At 47.3% G+C, this 17084-nt stretch overlaps 1 protein-coding gene and 1 long non-coding RNA gene across 5 annotated transcripts; one reads left to right on the top strand and one right to left on the bottom strand.

Moving 5' to 3' along the window:
- Positions 1–2151: 2151 nt before the first annotated feature.
- On the bottom strand, positions 2152–10869 carry LOC102459777 (uncharacterized). 4 transcript variants are annotated; one of them, XR_012906484.1, is made up of 6 exons: positions 10764–10869; positions 10068–10294; positions 9572–9598; positions 8936–9110; positions 7536–7704; positions 2152–5705 (listed from the first exon to the last, which is right to left on the bottom strand). It is a non-coding gene; the product is annotated as an uncharacterized LOC102459777 (long non-coding RNA). The 4 variants fall into 4 exon arrangements; XR_012906486.1 differs by having other exon boundaries at positions 10105–10294; XR_012906483.1 differs by having other exon boundaries at positions 8936–9598.
- A 92-nt stretch (positions 10870–10961) lies between these two features.
- On the top strand, positions 10962–11982 carry DNAJB8 (DnaJ heat shock protein family (Hsp40) member B8). Its single transcript, XM_006120227.4, has one exon. It carries the CDS (start codon positions 11154–11156, stop codon positions 11844–11846), a length of 693 nt encoding a protein of 230 aa, XP_006120289.1. The 5' UTR covers positions 10962–11153; the 3' UTR covers positions 11847–11982.
- Positions 11983–17084: the final 5102 nt, after the last annotated feature.

Here is a 17084-nt window from a genome sequence, read left to right as displayed (position 1 = left end):
CACGGCATAGGGGCGGCGCTGGCCCTGGGCGCACAAGCACATGGGTGGCCCCGCAACCGGGCACGCGGCGCATGGGCGCTGCTGGCTCCTGGGCATGTGGCACAGGTGCCGGCTCCAGGCACACAGTGCATGGGTGGTGGTGGCCCTGCCCCTGGGTGCACGGGACATGGGTTGCGGCAGCCGCAAAAGGTTGGGGACCACTGCAGTAGCCACTATAATGGCTATTGCTATAGCAAACTAGCCACACTCAACCAGACAAATATCCATATGTGGCTAGTGCAGGGGTGGGCAATAATTTTTGCCAGGGAGACACTCCAAGATTTTAGAAAGTGGTTGAGGGCCACGCTCTTCCATGATATTAATGGAGGAGGTGCAGGGTCTGGGATGGAGGTTGGGTGCAGAAGGGAGATTGGGGTAAGGGAGTGGGGTGAAGGAGGAAGAATGTAGTTTAGCAAGCAGTTGTGACCTAGAGCAGGGGACTGAAGGGCATGGGTTTGGGATGTGACCTAGGGTAGGAGATTGGGTTGCCAGATCTGGGAAAGGGTATGGGATGGGTGCAAAAGGGGGGCAAAGGGTTTGGGTATGTTGAGTGGGGGGCAGAGGATTGGGGAAAGGAGGGGCTGGGGCACCATAGGCAGGTTCTGGCCAGGAGACTTACCAGCCAGCAGCCAAACCTGCCTGCCTGGAGAGCTAACGACTGCAGAGTTTAAAACATTTCCCAGACAGACAGCCTGTTTGCCTAGCCATGTGCTTGGGTGAATAACTAAGCTGAGGGGAGAGGGCATGGTTCTTCTTGGCTGCCTGTTATTCAAGCAGACAGCTCCCATTGACCGGTTTCTTGTCAGAAACCAGCCAATGTGATTGCACTGGGGATTGGGACAGCTCCTCAAGCTTTCCCCCCTCCCCTCCGGGATTTCAATTTTGAAACAGAAATGGGGCCTAGCAGCCACGTTGCTGAGCGGTGTGTGGGGCTGTGGGGTAAGCAGGGGAGCCTCTGTGGGCCAAATCTGGTGGCTTGGTGGGCCAGATCCAGCCCGCAGGCAGTATTTTGCCCAGGCCTGAGCTAGTGGCTAGCGTGTTGGACACCACGGACTTAGCTAGGTCAATCCACTAAGAAACTTGTTTCATGCAAATTGTTACCCTAAACACCTATTTTTAATCTCAGGTAAAAAGCTTTAAGTCAGAGTTAATCTTTACTTTGACTTTGGTCTACAGCTTCTTCAAAGTTCTTTGCATCCTCTTAGGGTAGGCCTGGACAGTGGTGACTTGACAGAAGAAGGGGAGGCACCTGACCCCTACTCTGCCCCTGCCTCACCCTTGCTCCGGTGGGGAGGACTGGTGGGGACAAGGGGCTGGCACCAGCAGCGGGGTTCCACGCTGCATCCCCCCATGCACTCACCAGTTCAGCTGTGCCACTCTAGGGGAGGGAAGGGGCTGTCCAGGTGCGCCCTGGAAGTGAAAGCAGTGCCACTTCTGCTTCCAGAGAGTGCTGGGGCTGTCCTGGCTCTCCCCTGGTGTGGTGCCTCACAAGCTGGAGACGCACCTCCCAAGCTAGAGCCACCAGGACTGTGCCTTCCCTGCTGCCAGTGCTGGCGAGTGCAGGTTTGTGGGGAGGTGGCATGGGCTCCTGCTGCTGGTGCCGACTCTCTGGGCGCCACCCCACTGCTGGCTGCTGGCCAGCCACTTCTGTGTTGCAGGGTGCACTTTGGGGGGGGGGGGGGTGCACGTGATCCCATATGCATCCCCACACAGCGTCTATGGGCCAGGCAGTGTCAAAGGCCAAGTGAAGACAAAGGACTGATGGTTCCTCATTGCTAAAATAGACTTTCCACCAGGGCAGGAACCAAAGTAGCATGCCAAGATTTAACAATCCTGCGCTGGGCCATATCACTCTCCCAGGAAGCCGGGAGGGGCTCTCTCCACCACGTGCCTTATGGACCATCTGGGTCAATGTAAACCTTTCCATGGATTACCAGTTGTTAATGGAAACTCATCATTAAATACAGAATTACGCCAGACCCATTTTGCTAGTGCTGCAGTCAGGGAGAACGGTTTAATTTAAATTACTAAACACATTAAGTGTTTTAACTATCTCATGTTAGTGCATTTAATTTCATTTAAAACAAAGTAAAATATTATATCCAACACAAAAAGGTTTCAATGTTTTCTTTATTTATGGCAGGGGTGGGGAACCTTTTTGGGAGGCCACTGACCCACAGAAAAATCAGTTGGGGACCACACAAGTGAGAAGCAAAAAAACTCCTTCAAAAACCTCCAACCCTCACTGATGTGGTCCCCAACTGAGACACCTCATTCTTCTGGCACTCCAGCCCTCACAGGGTGAGGGGAAGGGACAGGGAGGTCTGAGGTTCAAGGCTTCCCACAGGCCAGATTTACTTTTCTGGGGTTCCAGAGTTTGTGGATTTTGTGGACCCCTTTAGGCTCTGGGATGGGAACAAAAATGAGAGGTTCAATGTGTGGGACAGTGCTGCCAGGGAGTGGGATACGGATGCAGGATCTGGATGGGAGGTGGTGTGCAGGACGGGGTGAGGAGGGTAGGGTCTGGTAGGGAGTTTGGAAGCAGGAGAGAGGGTGGGGTAGGGGTACAAGAGGGAGTTTGGGGGTGGGAGGGATTTGGGGGAGTAAAGCAGAAAAGGTGAGAGAGTGAGAATGCAGCCAAATAGCTATTTAGGGAGGGAGGCAAAGAATTGGGGAGTAAAGGAAAGTGCAACTTCTGCAAAGTAAAATTGTATCCTCCCTCACATCTGCCCTCTGCTCCAGCTTCATTCCTCTCAGCCCCATGATCCCCCCCAGCCTGATTCCCTGCATCACCCCATGCCCCTCAGTGAACTCCTGCCTCCTCATCCTCCTTCACCCCCCTCCTGTGCCCCCAGTGCACTCACCAGCAGGGCAGCGCGCTGAGACTCGCAGCCCCCCAGGAGCAGCTCTGGAGTGAGGAGAGGTGGGGGGAGCAGAATTTCTTCCTTGCCCAGCTCCAGCCTGGCTGGGCACAACGGGCTCCCTGCACACAGCCCTCGGGGAACAGCATGGCGTGGCCTGGGCCACAGTGCACCATGTGTTCTGGCTGCCCAGCCCCAGCTCTGCAGAGCAGGCCCAGCCCCGCCCCCTCTGGAAGCAGGATGCAGAGCCAGGGATGCACACATGCATGCCCCTCCCACCTGCATCCCTGCAGGAAGCTGGAGCTGTGGCAGAGGCTGGAGCCACAGCACTGGCTCGCTGCTGGGCAGGGAAGGGGGGAGGGGCAGGGCTGAGCTTCAGCTCCACATGCCAGTAAAAATTGGCTTGCGTGCCATTTGTGGCACGCGTGCCAGGGGTTGCTGACTCCTGGCATAGACAGTGCTTACACTGAAGTGCTCCAGCTGTGCTTCTGTAGCATTTCAAGTGTAGACAGGCCCTGGCTACGTCAGACCTGCATTTAGCATGGGTGTCCGGTATGTAAGGCAGGGGAAGGCTCGGCCTTCCCAAACCACCAGGCATAGCCCCACCCACACACTGTCCCCAGAATGCCTTCACTAAACATTCTGGGGTGGAGTGTTGCTGCCCCGGGAGCCCGCTCTCCCAGTGCTCCAGGGCTGGAGAGGCTAGGCTGGGCTGTGCTGGGTCACATGGTGTACCTTCCTCCAGGGCTGGGGAGACTGGGGCTATGCTGTGTGCCTTCTGCCCTCCTTGGAGCTGGAGAGGCTGGAGTGAGCACGCATCTGCCTGCTCCCCACCTCTCTCTGTGGTTGGGAAGAGGGTATGCACATGGCACGCTGCCCCACCTCCCCATGGGGGCGGGGCCTCAGAAGAAGGGGCGGGGCTGGAGGTGGGGCTGAGAGCTTGTTTCCGCCAGCCGTGCCTTCATCAACCACCCATGGCATTAACTACCACCCGCGGAAGGTATCTAGCAGCTGGGAAGGCGTAGTGCTCAGAGGTGGTTATTTCCCAATATAATGTCGTCCAAGATTAGACATGAGTCAGTTTTAGGTGAAATAGCTGAGCAAGGCAGGTAAACATCTCTCTCTCTGCAGTCAGAAGAGACCAGAGGAGCTTTTAAAAACCAGGTGGTATCATTTCCGTAGGATATCTGAGTGGCCTCAAATAACTCGGCTGCCAGGCACAAGCCCAAGCAATGTCATGAACCACCACTTCATAATGAGAATCTGAGCTACAATGTTCCCTCTCTGGTTTACTAACTGAATGCTCCACAAAGCTCATCCCTCTGGCAGGAGGCAGAAAAAAAATCCCGGGACAGTAATTCATCATTTTCTCTTTCCTGGAGTTTTAATATGGCGTCTTCTGGTCCTTCTTCATTTCCAGCTCTAGCACTTCTAGCCATGGTACCAAAAACTAGACCTTCTCCTCAGTGTTTAATATTGAATTCATCACCTTTGTATACGCCAGAGAGAAGGGGAAAGCTAGGAATCCCAAGGGTGTCACAGGCAGGGAAGCAAGGCACGACTGCTCTGTCTTATTTCCGAGCAGAACACTGGTACAGCTATCGTTGTGAATGTACTGGTATAACTGGTTACATAGAAAGATGGGCCAAGTCTGGAATGTCACATCCAAGCTGCACTGAATTTTGGGATGAGGTGGAGCTCAGATTAGAATACATGGGTTGGTCCCAACATTCTCATATGGTTTTGGTTCTAGGTGATCTGAAATTGGGAGAGGTCTATTTCCTGAATTTAGGACATGATCCGAGGCTGCAAACCAGCAGCTGCCATTGACTTCATCCAGCCCCACCATGTAGGGCTGGGTTCTTAGTTTGGAGTTAGGTGGTCTCAAGAGACTTCTGCCATTTGTGATTTAAATTTCACATGAGCTGTCACTAGGATCTTGGGGGGTCTGAAATCTCAGATGAAACCGGATCCAGAAAAGTCCTTCCTCGGCTCCTCCCTGATTATTTATAGGTTAGAGGATGTTTGAGCAGCCACAGTTCCATTCAGCCTGCTAGATCTACATTTCTTCCTAATGCTCCCCAGAACCTCTCTGTCACCTATCACACAGCACTTTACTGGAATGCAGTTAATACATGAACATCTTTGTATGGGATGCACAGAAACTTCCTCTTGCCATCCACCATTGTGGGAGGTTGCAATCTGTGTCATTTAAGCCTTTGCTCCTCACCATTCACAGCTGCAAAAACAGCAGGCAAACTCCTGACCCCACAAGCTAAATAGAAGGCATATATCCCGATTACTTCAGCCCACACGGATACTCATTGGCTTGCCTGCGTGAAGGGTAGATTCCTTAGGAGGAGTTCAGGCTGTGGAGAGGGGGCTTTGTTGTCTTGAGAAGGAAAGGCTTTTGTAGCTAAATCTGTTAGTTTACATCTTTCCTAAGGCCGCCAATTCCTATTGTAAATGGCATTACACAACCCACCATGAGGTATGAACTAACAAAGCCCGTTCACCGCAGATTCTAACAGTTCTCGCAAGGGAAAAAGTTGTGAGATTCCACCCCTCCCCCGCAGGAAGGAATCAAGTACAATATCCCTTTAGATAGGGGCCACAGAGGGGTGAAATGTCTGATGACAGTTTGAGTAGCAGAGCAAAGTGTGACCCTTGTTTGATTGGACAGTTGAAGTACTTAGAGCAAATGTCCCAGGCTCTTGTTGTTCTATAGATAAAAGGATCCAGGCCTTGTCACAGGATCAACAGGCTGCCAATAAACCCTTCTCCTGGTGACACTCTCTGCCAAGTCTGTTTCAAAACAAAAACAAACAAAAAATTGTTTTTACAGCTCAGAAAAGCTCTTTGGCATGGAGGAAAATTCAGGGCCTGTTGGAGTTCTGGACAAAGGGTTAATTGGTGCAGTGACTGAAAGTCCAGGAGTTGGATAGAAGTTTGAGGTCAGCTGCAGTTTTGTGCAAAGGCTCAGAACCGGTTTGATTTCAGTGTTGACACTACAGGGCTCAGTTTAGGATGAATTTGGGGACTTCCCCCTCCCCCCCATTTTAATCCAAAATTGTTTCCCATCCTAGCAGAACAGGTATGAAAAATGCAAACTGCCTGTTTGGACAAATATAGGGAAAAAGCCCCATGACAAGACCTCAGCAGTCAGAATGCTCTTCCCATGGATGCGATTGTGTTTAAATTATGATGGGAGCCACATGGAGACCGCAACTCTGCCCATCTGGCATGCTGAAGCAGAAACCTAAGCAAAGGAGGGGGGGGGGGGCAAAAGATCCAAAGATAATGAGCACCATTAAGGTTAGTCTGTCTCATGATTGTTTCTTATTAAAAAGAGACTGTACTTTATCTGAGCAGGATATGCTGTTCGGATGAGGGAATTAGCAGAACGACTGCCTCCATATCATCTAATTAGCAAAAATGTTGATAAGCAGATACAATCACATATGATTAGGATCCTTTTTAAAAGCCACTCCATTAATTAAATAGACAGAGAGGCCGCCTACAGCCCTCGCGTGCCACTGATTAGAATACAAATATTTACACTAATCTCACCTCCATCAGCATGGGACACTTTTGAGTATTTTTAGTGACATCTGATTACTATTGATTTCCATCCCCACTGTCAGGCCGTTTTGTTAGTATCTGAAAGTGCTGCCTTCAGTTTCGGATGCTTTAAATCATGTTAAGCGTTTATCTTAATGACGCTGCTGATAACCACTGCTCAGGTCACTCGTACTTCTCTTCAAAGAACACAGCCTGGGCTGGTTTTTATTGTTTGTACTTGAGATTTAAGATACGAAAAACATTTCTCATTTCAAAGCCTTGGTTTCTTTGGGGCTGCCTGGTTAGTTTGGGTCTAGTTACTTACTGTGTGCATGTTTTTCTCCCTCTCCTTATTTCTCTTTCTCCTTCTCTTTTTCACCCCTCTGTCTCTTTTGCAAACTCTTTTAGCTTACAGCAGTGGCATTCAGCTGAACTGCAGCTAATCTCTGAGGCTGCTGCAGGCAGCAGAGGGACAGGCAGTGATCAGCCCTCATTTGAGATGACAGTAGAAAAACACTTCCTACATTTCAGATTGGTAAATGTACTAAATCCAAGACAGATAATCCAGTGCGCCAGTGAGTCTGAGACTCTACAGACACTCATCACCAAATATGAGCATTGTGACTGCGGAGGGAGGAGAAGCATCTCAAATGGCACAGCTGAAAAAGTTAGAATTACCTCCTTCCCTGTCCATACGATACCACTCATGGCAGCCAATTTGAATTGGTTTCTGCTGGGAACTAGCTCTTGCTAAATGCCCCCAGGAAACCTCCCAGCAAGCTGATTGGGACTGCTCCTTACCAAGTCTTTCCCCTCCCTCTAACAGAGAATGGATGTTAGAAACAGGAATGCAATGGCCTTTGAAGCCTTGTCCAAGAGATTTTAAAATGTTCAAATCTAGCCCATGTTGGCAAAAGCAGCCTGTGTGAGATGAGTTTGTTAGGTTCTTAGTCCACTTCATTGTGGGTAGGCATTTGTGGCCTGGTCTACACTGCCATGGGATGTCAACCCAAGTTTCACAACTTCAGCTATGTGAATAATGTAGCTGAAGTCAACACATTTTGGCATGCTTACCACAGTATCTTCATCACGGGGGTAAGCTCTCCCATCAACTCTACTTGCTCTTCTTGTTCTGGTGCACTGACAGTGTCAACAGGAGAGAGCTCTGCATTCGGTGTATCACATCTATACTAGATGCAATAAATTGCTGCCTGCTGGATTGATCACTGCCCCTGGATCTAGCCTGCAATGAAGACAAACCCTATGTCACAAACCCACCATCGCAACAGTCACTAACCAAATCCCCTGGATGGCAATTTTAGCTCAGAGGCCAATGACTGAAATGCCCATGGAGCCTGTTCTCCCTGCTCCCTGATATCCCTCTATGTCGGGTTTGAAGAACACTGGTGGGGAAGCATGGCAGGGGCTTGCATCTACTTGAGCTGTACCTGTTTTAGGGATAAATAGAGAGCCCCTCTCACCGAAGGTGTAATTTGGCACTTTTCAGCAGCACTAATGCCCCATTCCAAAAAAGAAGTGCTGACTTCTAAGCACAAGTGGTTCCATTGATTTAGTTCAACTATTCACATGCATAAAGTTGAGTACACGTGTAAAGCTTTGCAGGATAATGGAAGGTCCCAAGCTAAAATCCAACAACTGAATATTTTGGTACTTTCAGGACTGTAGGGATATTTTCTGAGCATGGAGACAGTGCCCGTCCCCTAAGTAGAAACTCTAATATTACTTTCAAGCACAAGAATCTAAGTCAGGCGTCTCAAACTCCCAGCCTGTGGGCCATAACTGGTCAGAACTGGCAGGCAATCCAGCCAAGAAGGGGGCTGTCTATTCCCATTCCCCAAACCCTTTCCTGCCCATCAGCCTGCCTTCTCCCCATAGCTTCCCCATGGCTCTTGCCACCATGGAAAGTATGGGAGGAAGGGCCCGATTGCTGCTGCTGTCCCATACCAGGTCCTCCCTGATAATCCTCAAGACTGTGTCTTCAGCAGTCAGGATGCCACGGTGGGTAGAGGGCAGGGTGATGGAGGGGAAGGGGAGAGGCTTGGGGAATAGGAACAGACAACTCCTCCAGCCTGCTGAGACTCCCAGGCAGGATTGTACCACTGCAAGAATCACAGATCCGATGATGCATACCCAAGGGGGGAAGGACAAAACCAGGTGGACCGTTTTAGCAAATAAAAAATATTTATTTATAACTGATGAATTTATAGTATTTATTTTAAGATTTTAATAGACCGTGTTAATAAAGAATTTACGGTATTTATTATATTTATTCTATGATTTCTAGTTAAACGTGTCAGAGATATAAGGATGGGAATGGCAAAGGGAATAGTCTCTAGTCTAAAAATATCCAGCTACACTAATTAAATAACAGTGATAACTACAAACTCTATGTACTACCCAAAACAACTACAACACTAAGCTTATACAACAAGAAAAAATCAAATCATACGTACCAACTTACACAGCACATGGAACATTTCAAAGATATCGGTTTGGTTGCGAAGGCCTTGGTTACGCCCGAGGGTCGGGGGAGGTGGCTGGTCGGTTGATCAGGCCGGCAGCGCTTTGAAGTATACAGGAACGCACACGCACGGTGGTACGTGTGTTGCGAAGACCTCCTCGAGTGAACTGTGCGATGGGTATTTATTCCCAAATCTGCACATCGCTTTCCCGCGCTTGCATATTACCATATATAGCCCAATGGTCACCAAGTGGGGGGTCTGTGTCCCAGGGGTTGGGCCGAAACTGAGCAGGTTTCATGCGACAGGTAAGCCCCGCAGTTCTCACGCCAAGGTGATGGGTGGGAGAGTCTGAGGCTATTTTCCCCTTTTCACACCTTCCCTTTTTCTAAAGGCAATGGTATGCAGGAAGGGTGCGGCCGGTTTCTCCCAAGAAGTACTGCTGCCCACTATAGCAAGAGCGGCCTGGCCAAACTTTTTTACTGGGGGGCAGTTTTTTCTCTAACACTCTAGAGGGGGATGGCCCACAGGCTGGGAGTTTGAGATCCCTAATTTAAGTGGTCCTTCCACCTAGTGTCCTCTCCTAATAAATAGGCAAAAGGGGATGGGTCCAATACCGGGAACACTCACTCAACATCCATGCTGGAGATTCAAAATCTGAGAGTGGGGAAAAAGAGGAAAAAGTCCATACTTAATTTTTTTAAAGGAATGAAGGTACCATTAATTATTAAAACGCAACATCCGGTATATACAGGCAGCCATTCTCCACTCCTCATTCCTTCTGGCTATCTAATTAATTAATTGGAAACTTCCCCTCAGTCCTTGGCACAGACTGGGCTCCAAATTCAGAGCGCAATGGGTAGAATACGAACTTGCAATAGTGGCATGGATTTTTTAACACACTTCCTCCATTCACACAGTACTCCCCAAACCATCAAATTCCAAAGCACCATCCTCCTCCATTAATGAAGCCATCCTGGTGGAGGAGAAGGAACATGTCTGATGAATTCTCAGCAGATGAAACAACTTTGACTTCAATATTGCCCTTCATTTCCTTGAGCTCTAACCTCAAGAACTTCATTGCACTAACTGATGATGACTTTTATAGCTGAATTTAGGTAATTACATTACAAGTAGTTCCATGGCATTGACTTATCACCGACCCACAAGAGAAATGTATCCTTGTTGGCAATGAAATGGAAATTCTTCCAGCCAAAGGCTTCTTCTCCATTACCAGCCAAAGGCCTCTTCTTCAAGGGAAACTTTCTTAGCTTTTCCTTTACGGTTCCTTTCTAGTGGATGATGCAGTTTTCCCTTTAGGTCTTTGGTCCTATATGTACTGTATTTCTCTCTCTGTGTGCCAGGAAGAGGGCAAATAGACATTAGAAGCATATTCACGTCCTCAATTATTTTTTCTATCATAACAATCTTGACTTTTGTGGCACCTTTAACCCAAGCATTTCAAAGCACATTACCAATATATAAATATGGGAAATGATACAGAAAGAGGAGATGGGACAAAAATAAAATTAGTTAGTGACAAAAATAAAATTCAAGAGCCCTGGCTCCCAATTCCCCAGTTCTCTGAACTCCATTAGCATTAAAATGACTATGTGAGCGGAGAATCATGTCCCCTCAATATCTATTGCATAACTACAAAAATTCACAGGCAGGCAGAGTATAAGACATAACTACACTATTTCTATATTAATGCCATCAGAGATCTGTATCTCACATGTACATCATCATAGATGAGAAATATATTTTTTTTAAATGTGAAATAAACAGAAGTTGGTCCAATAAAAGATATTGCCTCTCTCACCACGTGTCTTGAATATCTTGGGACTGTCATAGCAGTGTGCAAACAAAAGCTAACCCCCTGACAAAATGTGTAGAATTCACCAATATCATTGCAGTGTGCAAAAAAGGAAAAAAAAGCACTAAAGTGAGCTGTACAATGATTGGCTGAATTACCTCTGATGTCACAATCCCACCACCCAACTGTCTTAAAATCAAATTGTGAATTTAAATAAAGTGTTTCTCTGTGCTCCAAGCACAAACAAATCAAAAGATGAACTGAGCAAAATCAGCAGGTTGTGAGGAGCAAATTTGGAACGCACAAAGGAAACAGGATTCCCTGGATCCTGAACAACTCAGGACTTCAGGTCACTGAGCTTAGAGTATTTCAAAATCCATCCACCTTTCATTTGGGATGGTGAATTATTACGAAGTTTTAGGACTTCACCAAAAAGCCTCACAAGATGACATTAAAAAGTCCTACCGTAAACTCGCATTAAAATGGCATCCTGATAAGAACCCTAAGAACAAGGAGGAGGCAGAGAAGAAATTCAAAGCCGTAGCTGAGGCATACGAGGTTTTATCAGATCCCCAAAAGCGTTCCATCTACGACAGATCTGGCAAAGAAACTCGGCACAGAGGAGGCAGAGGTGCAACTGGAGGTCACTTCCACAGCCCATTTGATTCTGAATACATATTCCGTAACCCAGAAGAGATCTTCAGGGAATTTTTTGGAGGAATGGATCCCTTTGCACATGATTTTTGGGACATTCCATTTGATGGAAATATAGGTGAGAACAGACACAGAACTAATGGAAGAGGAGCTAGCTTTGCTGGCTTTGATACATTTCCTGATCTTATGGAATCATTTATGTCATTCGATTCAGCCAGCCCTGGTGAGCACACTACATTCTCCTGCAGATCCTTTGGAGGAGACACTAGTGGGTCAAACAACTTCAGATCAGTCTCAACTTCTACTGAAGTGGTCAATGGTAGAAGAATCACTACCAGGAAAATCATCGAGAATGGACAAGAAAGAACTGAAGTTGAGGAAGATGGGCAGCTGAAGTCCATAAAAATCAATGGAAGAGAACAACTGAAATGCTAGCAACTTACCATGCACACCTGTGCAGAAACATTACCAGCAAGCTGCTTGGAATATCTCATTTGTGGACTCTTGTTCAGTTAAATGGGATTTCATATAAGTAGTATGAATAAACAGCTTCACTGAGTTCATGACACAATTATTACAGACTTTTTAATTACTTGGAACAACTGTTTTACAGGTAAAGGCATAGAGGCATGCTGTTCAAGCCAGCTATAATGTTATTAAACCTAAAATAAATGTATCAGTTCAAATAAATATGGTACGGGTAAGAACAGTCTTCCTGGATTACCAAACAGACTAAGTATGTTAGTGTAAAGGGACTGGATGGCCCAGAGGAATGGTTATGAGTGAGAGAGCCTTTTATTTCTAGGTGGCAAGATAGGTCCATGGCGAGCTTTTTGGCGACTTATGTGAAATGAATTGGTGGAACCACTGTAGAATATAGTAGATGGATGTCCAATGTCACAAGTGATAGATGCATTGATACTCTTAATCACCGGGAACTGAAATGTCATGGAGACCGCAATACTCTTCCACCCCTAGAAATGGACTGTTCTTGTTAAGGTTGAGATAGCTGGTAAGGCTGAATAGAAACTTGCACTACCACAGTACCTATCCCATAACTTAGGGTATGTCTACACTACCTCCCTAGTTCGAACTGGGGGGGGGGTAATGTAGTCATACGGAGTTGCAAATGAAGCCCAGGATTTGAATTTCCCGGGCTTCATTTGCATAAGCGGGGCTCCGCCATTTTTAAAACCCCGCTCGTTGAGAGCAGGCCAGCAAGGTGTTTTGTTTTTGCTTTTTGGGAGACAAACCAGTGAAGTTTTTTATTTGTTTTTGTTTTGCTTCTTCTGTGCACCCCCAACTGATTTTTCTGTGGCTCAGTGGCCCCTGACTGAAAAAAGGTTCCTCTAATTTAGATTATTCCTGTTGTAACTATGTACAGTGTGAAAATTGTGAGCCCTCAGACCCTACAGGGAAGCTATGAATGGGATGACTGATACAATGACAGATACACAATAATGGTTTTACTATATAATAAACAATCAAGCTTTCTTATCATGGTTATTGGGAAGACATCAGAACATCAAATATCAGCATACCCCAAGTGCATTGCAAGACTCCTTCATCCCTCTAGTATCTTTCCCTTTCTGACCCTTACAAAATACGGCTGCTAAGGTTATCATTCTTTCCTGCCTGCTGACCACACCTTTCCTTGTTCTTGAATCTCCAGACACATATCCAAATATGGAATACAATCATACTCACTCTCGCTTTTAAAAAGGGAGCGAAGGTCAGAACATCCCAAACTCTGAGGTGTTAGAAATCCAGATAAGCTCTGAATTTTGCAGTTTGAGCCCCAATATAAAAAAGACTTTGGATCAAGATGCAAAATTCAGACCTGGAATTTGAACAGCTTAGAGAGTTCAGGAATGTTGTGCGTGACCCAGTCTACTGACAACAGCAAGCTGTAATACTGGATCTTGGTTTGAATCCCAAACCCCAGTGGCATTAGGGCTTAGTTGGGACTGGAATTTTGGTTCAAGCCCACTCCTAAGATAATATTTGTATATATTTGTATGGCTTTAAATAAAACAATACACATCTCTACATGCACCTTGTATACTGAGTATCAGCGACACCCACATGTTTATATAAAGCCCTACAACTAAATAGATAGGCACCTTTTCTCCCAGGGTATGTCTACACAGAAAAGTTATTTAGAAATAACAGCCCTTATTTTGAAATAATGTTCCTAGCGTCTACAGAGCCAAACTGCTATTTTGAAATTAATTCGAAATAGCGAAGTGCTTATTTTGAATTTGGTAAACCTCATTCTACGAGGAATAACGCCAAATTCGAAATAGCTATTTCGAAATAAGTGCTGTGTAGACACTTATTTCGAAATAGGGGGCCTCCAGCCTTCTGAGGGTGCCTTGGTGGCCACTCCACCCTCAACCAAGAACACTCCTCTCCCTCCCCCACTCCCCGGAGCCCTTCAAGGGGTAGACTCTGGCCACAGTGCCTGTGGCACTTTCAAGCCTGCCAGCCCAGAGCCAGCAGTCACTGCCCCTGACCCAGTGGCCCCAAAACATGAGCCAGCAAGCCACTGGCAGCCAGCCCTCCACTGCTCCCCAGGAGCCTGCCAAGGCTTGGAGAAGGCAGGTGCCTTCCTGGTCCAGGGCAGAGAACATGGACCTTATTCAGGTTTGGGGGGATGCCCCCAACGTCCATGATCTCCATATTGGATGGAGGAATGTGTCCGTCTATGGCAGGATAGCTGCCAGCCTGGCCACCAAAGGCCACATGCGAACGCAGGAGCAACCCTGAGCCCCGAGCTTCCCCTCCCCCTTCTTCCCCTTGCTTCCCCCTTCCAGCTCCCTCCTCCCTTCTCCCACCCTCTCTCCTCCTCTGTCCTGCCTCCTTTCCCCAGTCTCATCAGAGTTTCATTCCCCACCCCCAGTTTTGTTAAATAAAGACAGTTTGTGTTTACGAAAAAATGTGTATTTTATTTTACATCAGGAAGGGGTCTGGGGGTGTAAGTGGAAGGATGTGAGGGAGGAATGAGGCACAACCCCCGAGTGGGGCAGACTAGGGAGGCTCTTAGTGCTCCTCAGGGTGGAAGCTCTCCCACAGGGCCTTCTGGATACTGACAGCCCCCCCCGATGGACCTCCCAGATGGCAGCCTGCAGGAAGTGTAGCCAGGCTCGCAGGAACGCGTCCAAGAGAAGCACCAGAGTGCCCAGGGGCAGCTCTGGCTCCATGTTGCAGATGTTGTGGTGTCCTGAGTGCAGGGCTGAATTAAGTGGGGGGGGGGGGGGGGCAAGCTGGGCAGCTGCCCAGGGCACCAACATATGGGGGGTGCCTGATGGCAGCTATAAGGGGCGCCGCGCCCCTGGCCGTATGGCACCCCTTAGAGCTGCAATCAGGCACTGTGCGGTGGGGGGCGGGGCCACGTATGCGCCGTGTGCCCAGGGGCGGAGCTGCGCCTGCGTCGCATGCCCACAGCCCGGGGCGCAGGAATGGCTCAAGCTGGCCCTGTCTGAGTGCGGGCAACCAGAGCACGCAGAAACAAAATGCTTTGCTGTCTCTCATTGAGGTAGACAAGCAAGCACGGAAACCTGAGAACTGGCTGTTCTGGGGGAGGAGGGGTTCCCTTTAAGCATAGGCCTCAAGATAGCCTCGGACAGCAGCCACACAAAGTAAATCCTGACTGGATGCCCTGTCGGACCTGGTTCCAGCCGGTCTTAAATGCGATTCAGCGTCCACTCAGTGTGGACACGCTATTTCGAAATAGCAAAACGCTATTTTGAAATGCATTTTGTGGGTAGACGTGTTATTTCAAAATAAGCTATTTCAAATTAACTATTTCGAAATAGCTTATTTTGAATAACGCTGTAGTGTAGACATACCCCCAGTCACAATTGTCGAGATCTCTTCCATTCACATTCACAATGACAGCACATCCCTATGGCAGCTGCCACAGTTATTTACACAGGACACTCAGTATTAAGAAAGTATTACTTTCAGCTTCCTTTAATGCCATTTGGCAGCTGTAAATAAGGAGGAACCAGCATCATGTGACCAACGAGTGGCTCCTTTGTGGTACATAAATCTAATTATCCCACTGTATCTATTTCTATAGTTAACTATTCCTCTGCTAGGGATGTTATGTGAATGAGATTGATCATCCTGCAAAGAAGCTACATCTTGGGACAAAACCCGGTTAACAGAGTCTATTTAAGAAGCTTCTACACTTGAAGATACGAACACACAATGTCCTTCAAGCATTATTGGACTGAGGTGCCAAAGACAGGCCACTGTGTTAACATACCTACTCAGCCCAGGTCTCTGCCCACGTGTGTTCAGATGCTGTGCCTGATACCAGTTGCTTCTCTGAGTGCAAATGCCAGGCCAAGGAGACAGCTTCCTATCTAAACAAGGCAACTTTTCCTAAATAAATATAACATCAGATCAAAATGCAGGGTTCTTACTGAGCTGAGACTCCATGAAAAACACAAAACTAACCCAGCAACTACCCACTCAGCCAAGTAACATCAGCAGCCAGCACAAAGAGGCTGAGTCATTATTTTATTAACAGGCCCACAACTACTTTAATGGGGGCTTAGTCTGCAAAAACAAAAACATACATAAAAGCATTTGGAATTACTTCATAAAACACTAAATCACAATATTAACCGACTGACCTTTGCTCTACACAGACCTGCTAATTTTAGCAATTACAGCCAACAACTTGAACATATCAAGTGGGCAACTGTTTAACAATAATGACATCTGCTTGGAAAATCCAATTATGTCTAAACATCTTTAAATCCCCACTAGGGGATACCTGCTTTCTTTTTGCAACTGTTAGTCTCTGCCTAATAGGATTTAAACTCAGAGCCTGCTGCACACAGTGGTGGCAGTGGGCCCCTCTCCCTGGACTGGCAGCAGCAGGCCTGCGATCACATTAAGCAGCAAGTAAGAGTCTCTCCTTGGACAGTGATGGAAGCAGTTTGATTTTCTGACATCCTAATCTGATAGACGGGTGCATTAGCTGGATCCCTTCACTCCTGCGTTTCCCCTGCAGATTCAACTTTTCCCCACCACCTCTGATCTTATGTGCATTAAAGGCAACTGGCTGGTCCTAGGATACTCCCTATGGGTTTCCCCATCTCTGGGGCAGATGCTGGATCTAGTTGACCATTCATGCCCTAATTATTAAGAGGATTGTTGTAGTTGTTTTCATTCTTTGCTGGGTATTTAAAGCAAGATTTCCCACCACCTCTAACACAGATATATTTCCATTCCAGGCCATTTGAAGTATTAACATTTGCATAGTTCCAACAGCTCGGGGCTTTCATAGTGTGGATCACATCTTAGCAACGAGATCATCTTGTGGGCATCTCTTCCTTCTCCAACTCACAACTGCAGAGACTAGTTTTCCTTACAGTCACGATCACACAAAAATCCTATGCGCCAACTATAGCAGCTATTTACATAACAAAACATCAATTTTGTTTAGAAGCATGAAGTTGTATCTGTTTTGTTCCTTTGGAAAGTTTTAATCAAAATGCAGATTTTCAATGAGTCTCCCCTTCCCATCTGCTCTGCTCCCCTTGCTTCCCAGCTACTTCCTCTCCTTTGCTCCCTGCTAGTGATTGGCAGATCTGGTACTGCTGGTGGCTCCTGTCCTTTTAATGGGGAGCAATGCCTAAAAGAAGGCAGCAACTA

Source organism: Pelodiscus sinensis, chromosome 11 (genome assembly GCF_049634645.1).
Source record: "Pelodiscus sinensis isolate JC-2024 chromosome 11, ASM4963464v1, whole genome shotgun sequence".
Taxonomy (NCBI): Eukaryota; Metazoa; Chordata; order Testudines; family Trionychidae; genus Pelodiscus; species Pelodiscus sinensis.
The sequence above is the reverse complement of the archived record's forward strand: the minus strand, read 5'-3'. Positions and strand labels throughout refer to the sequence as shown.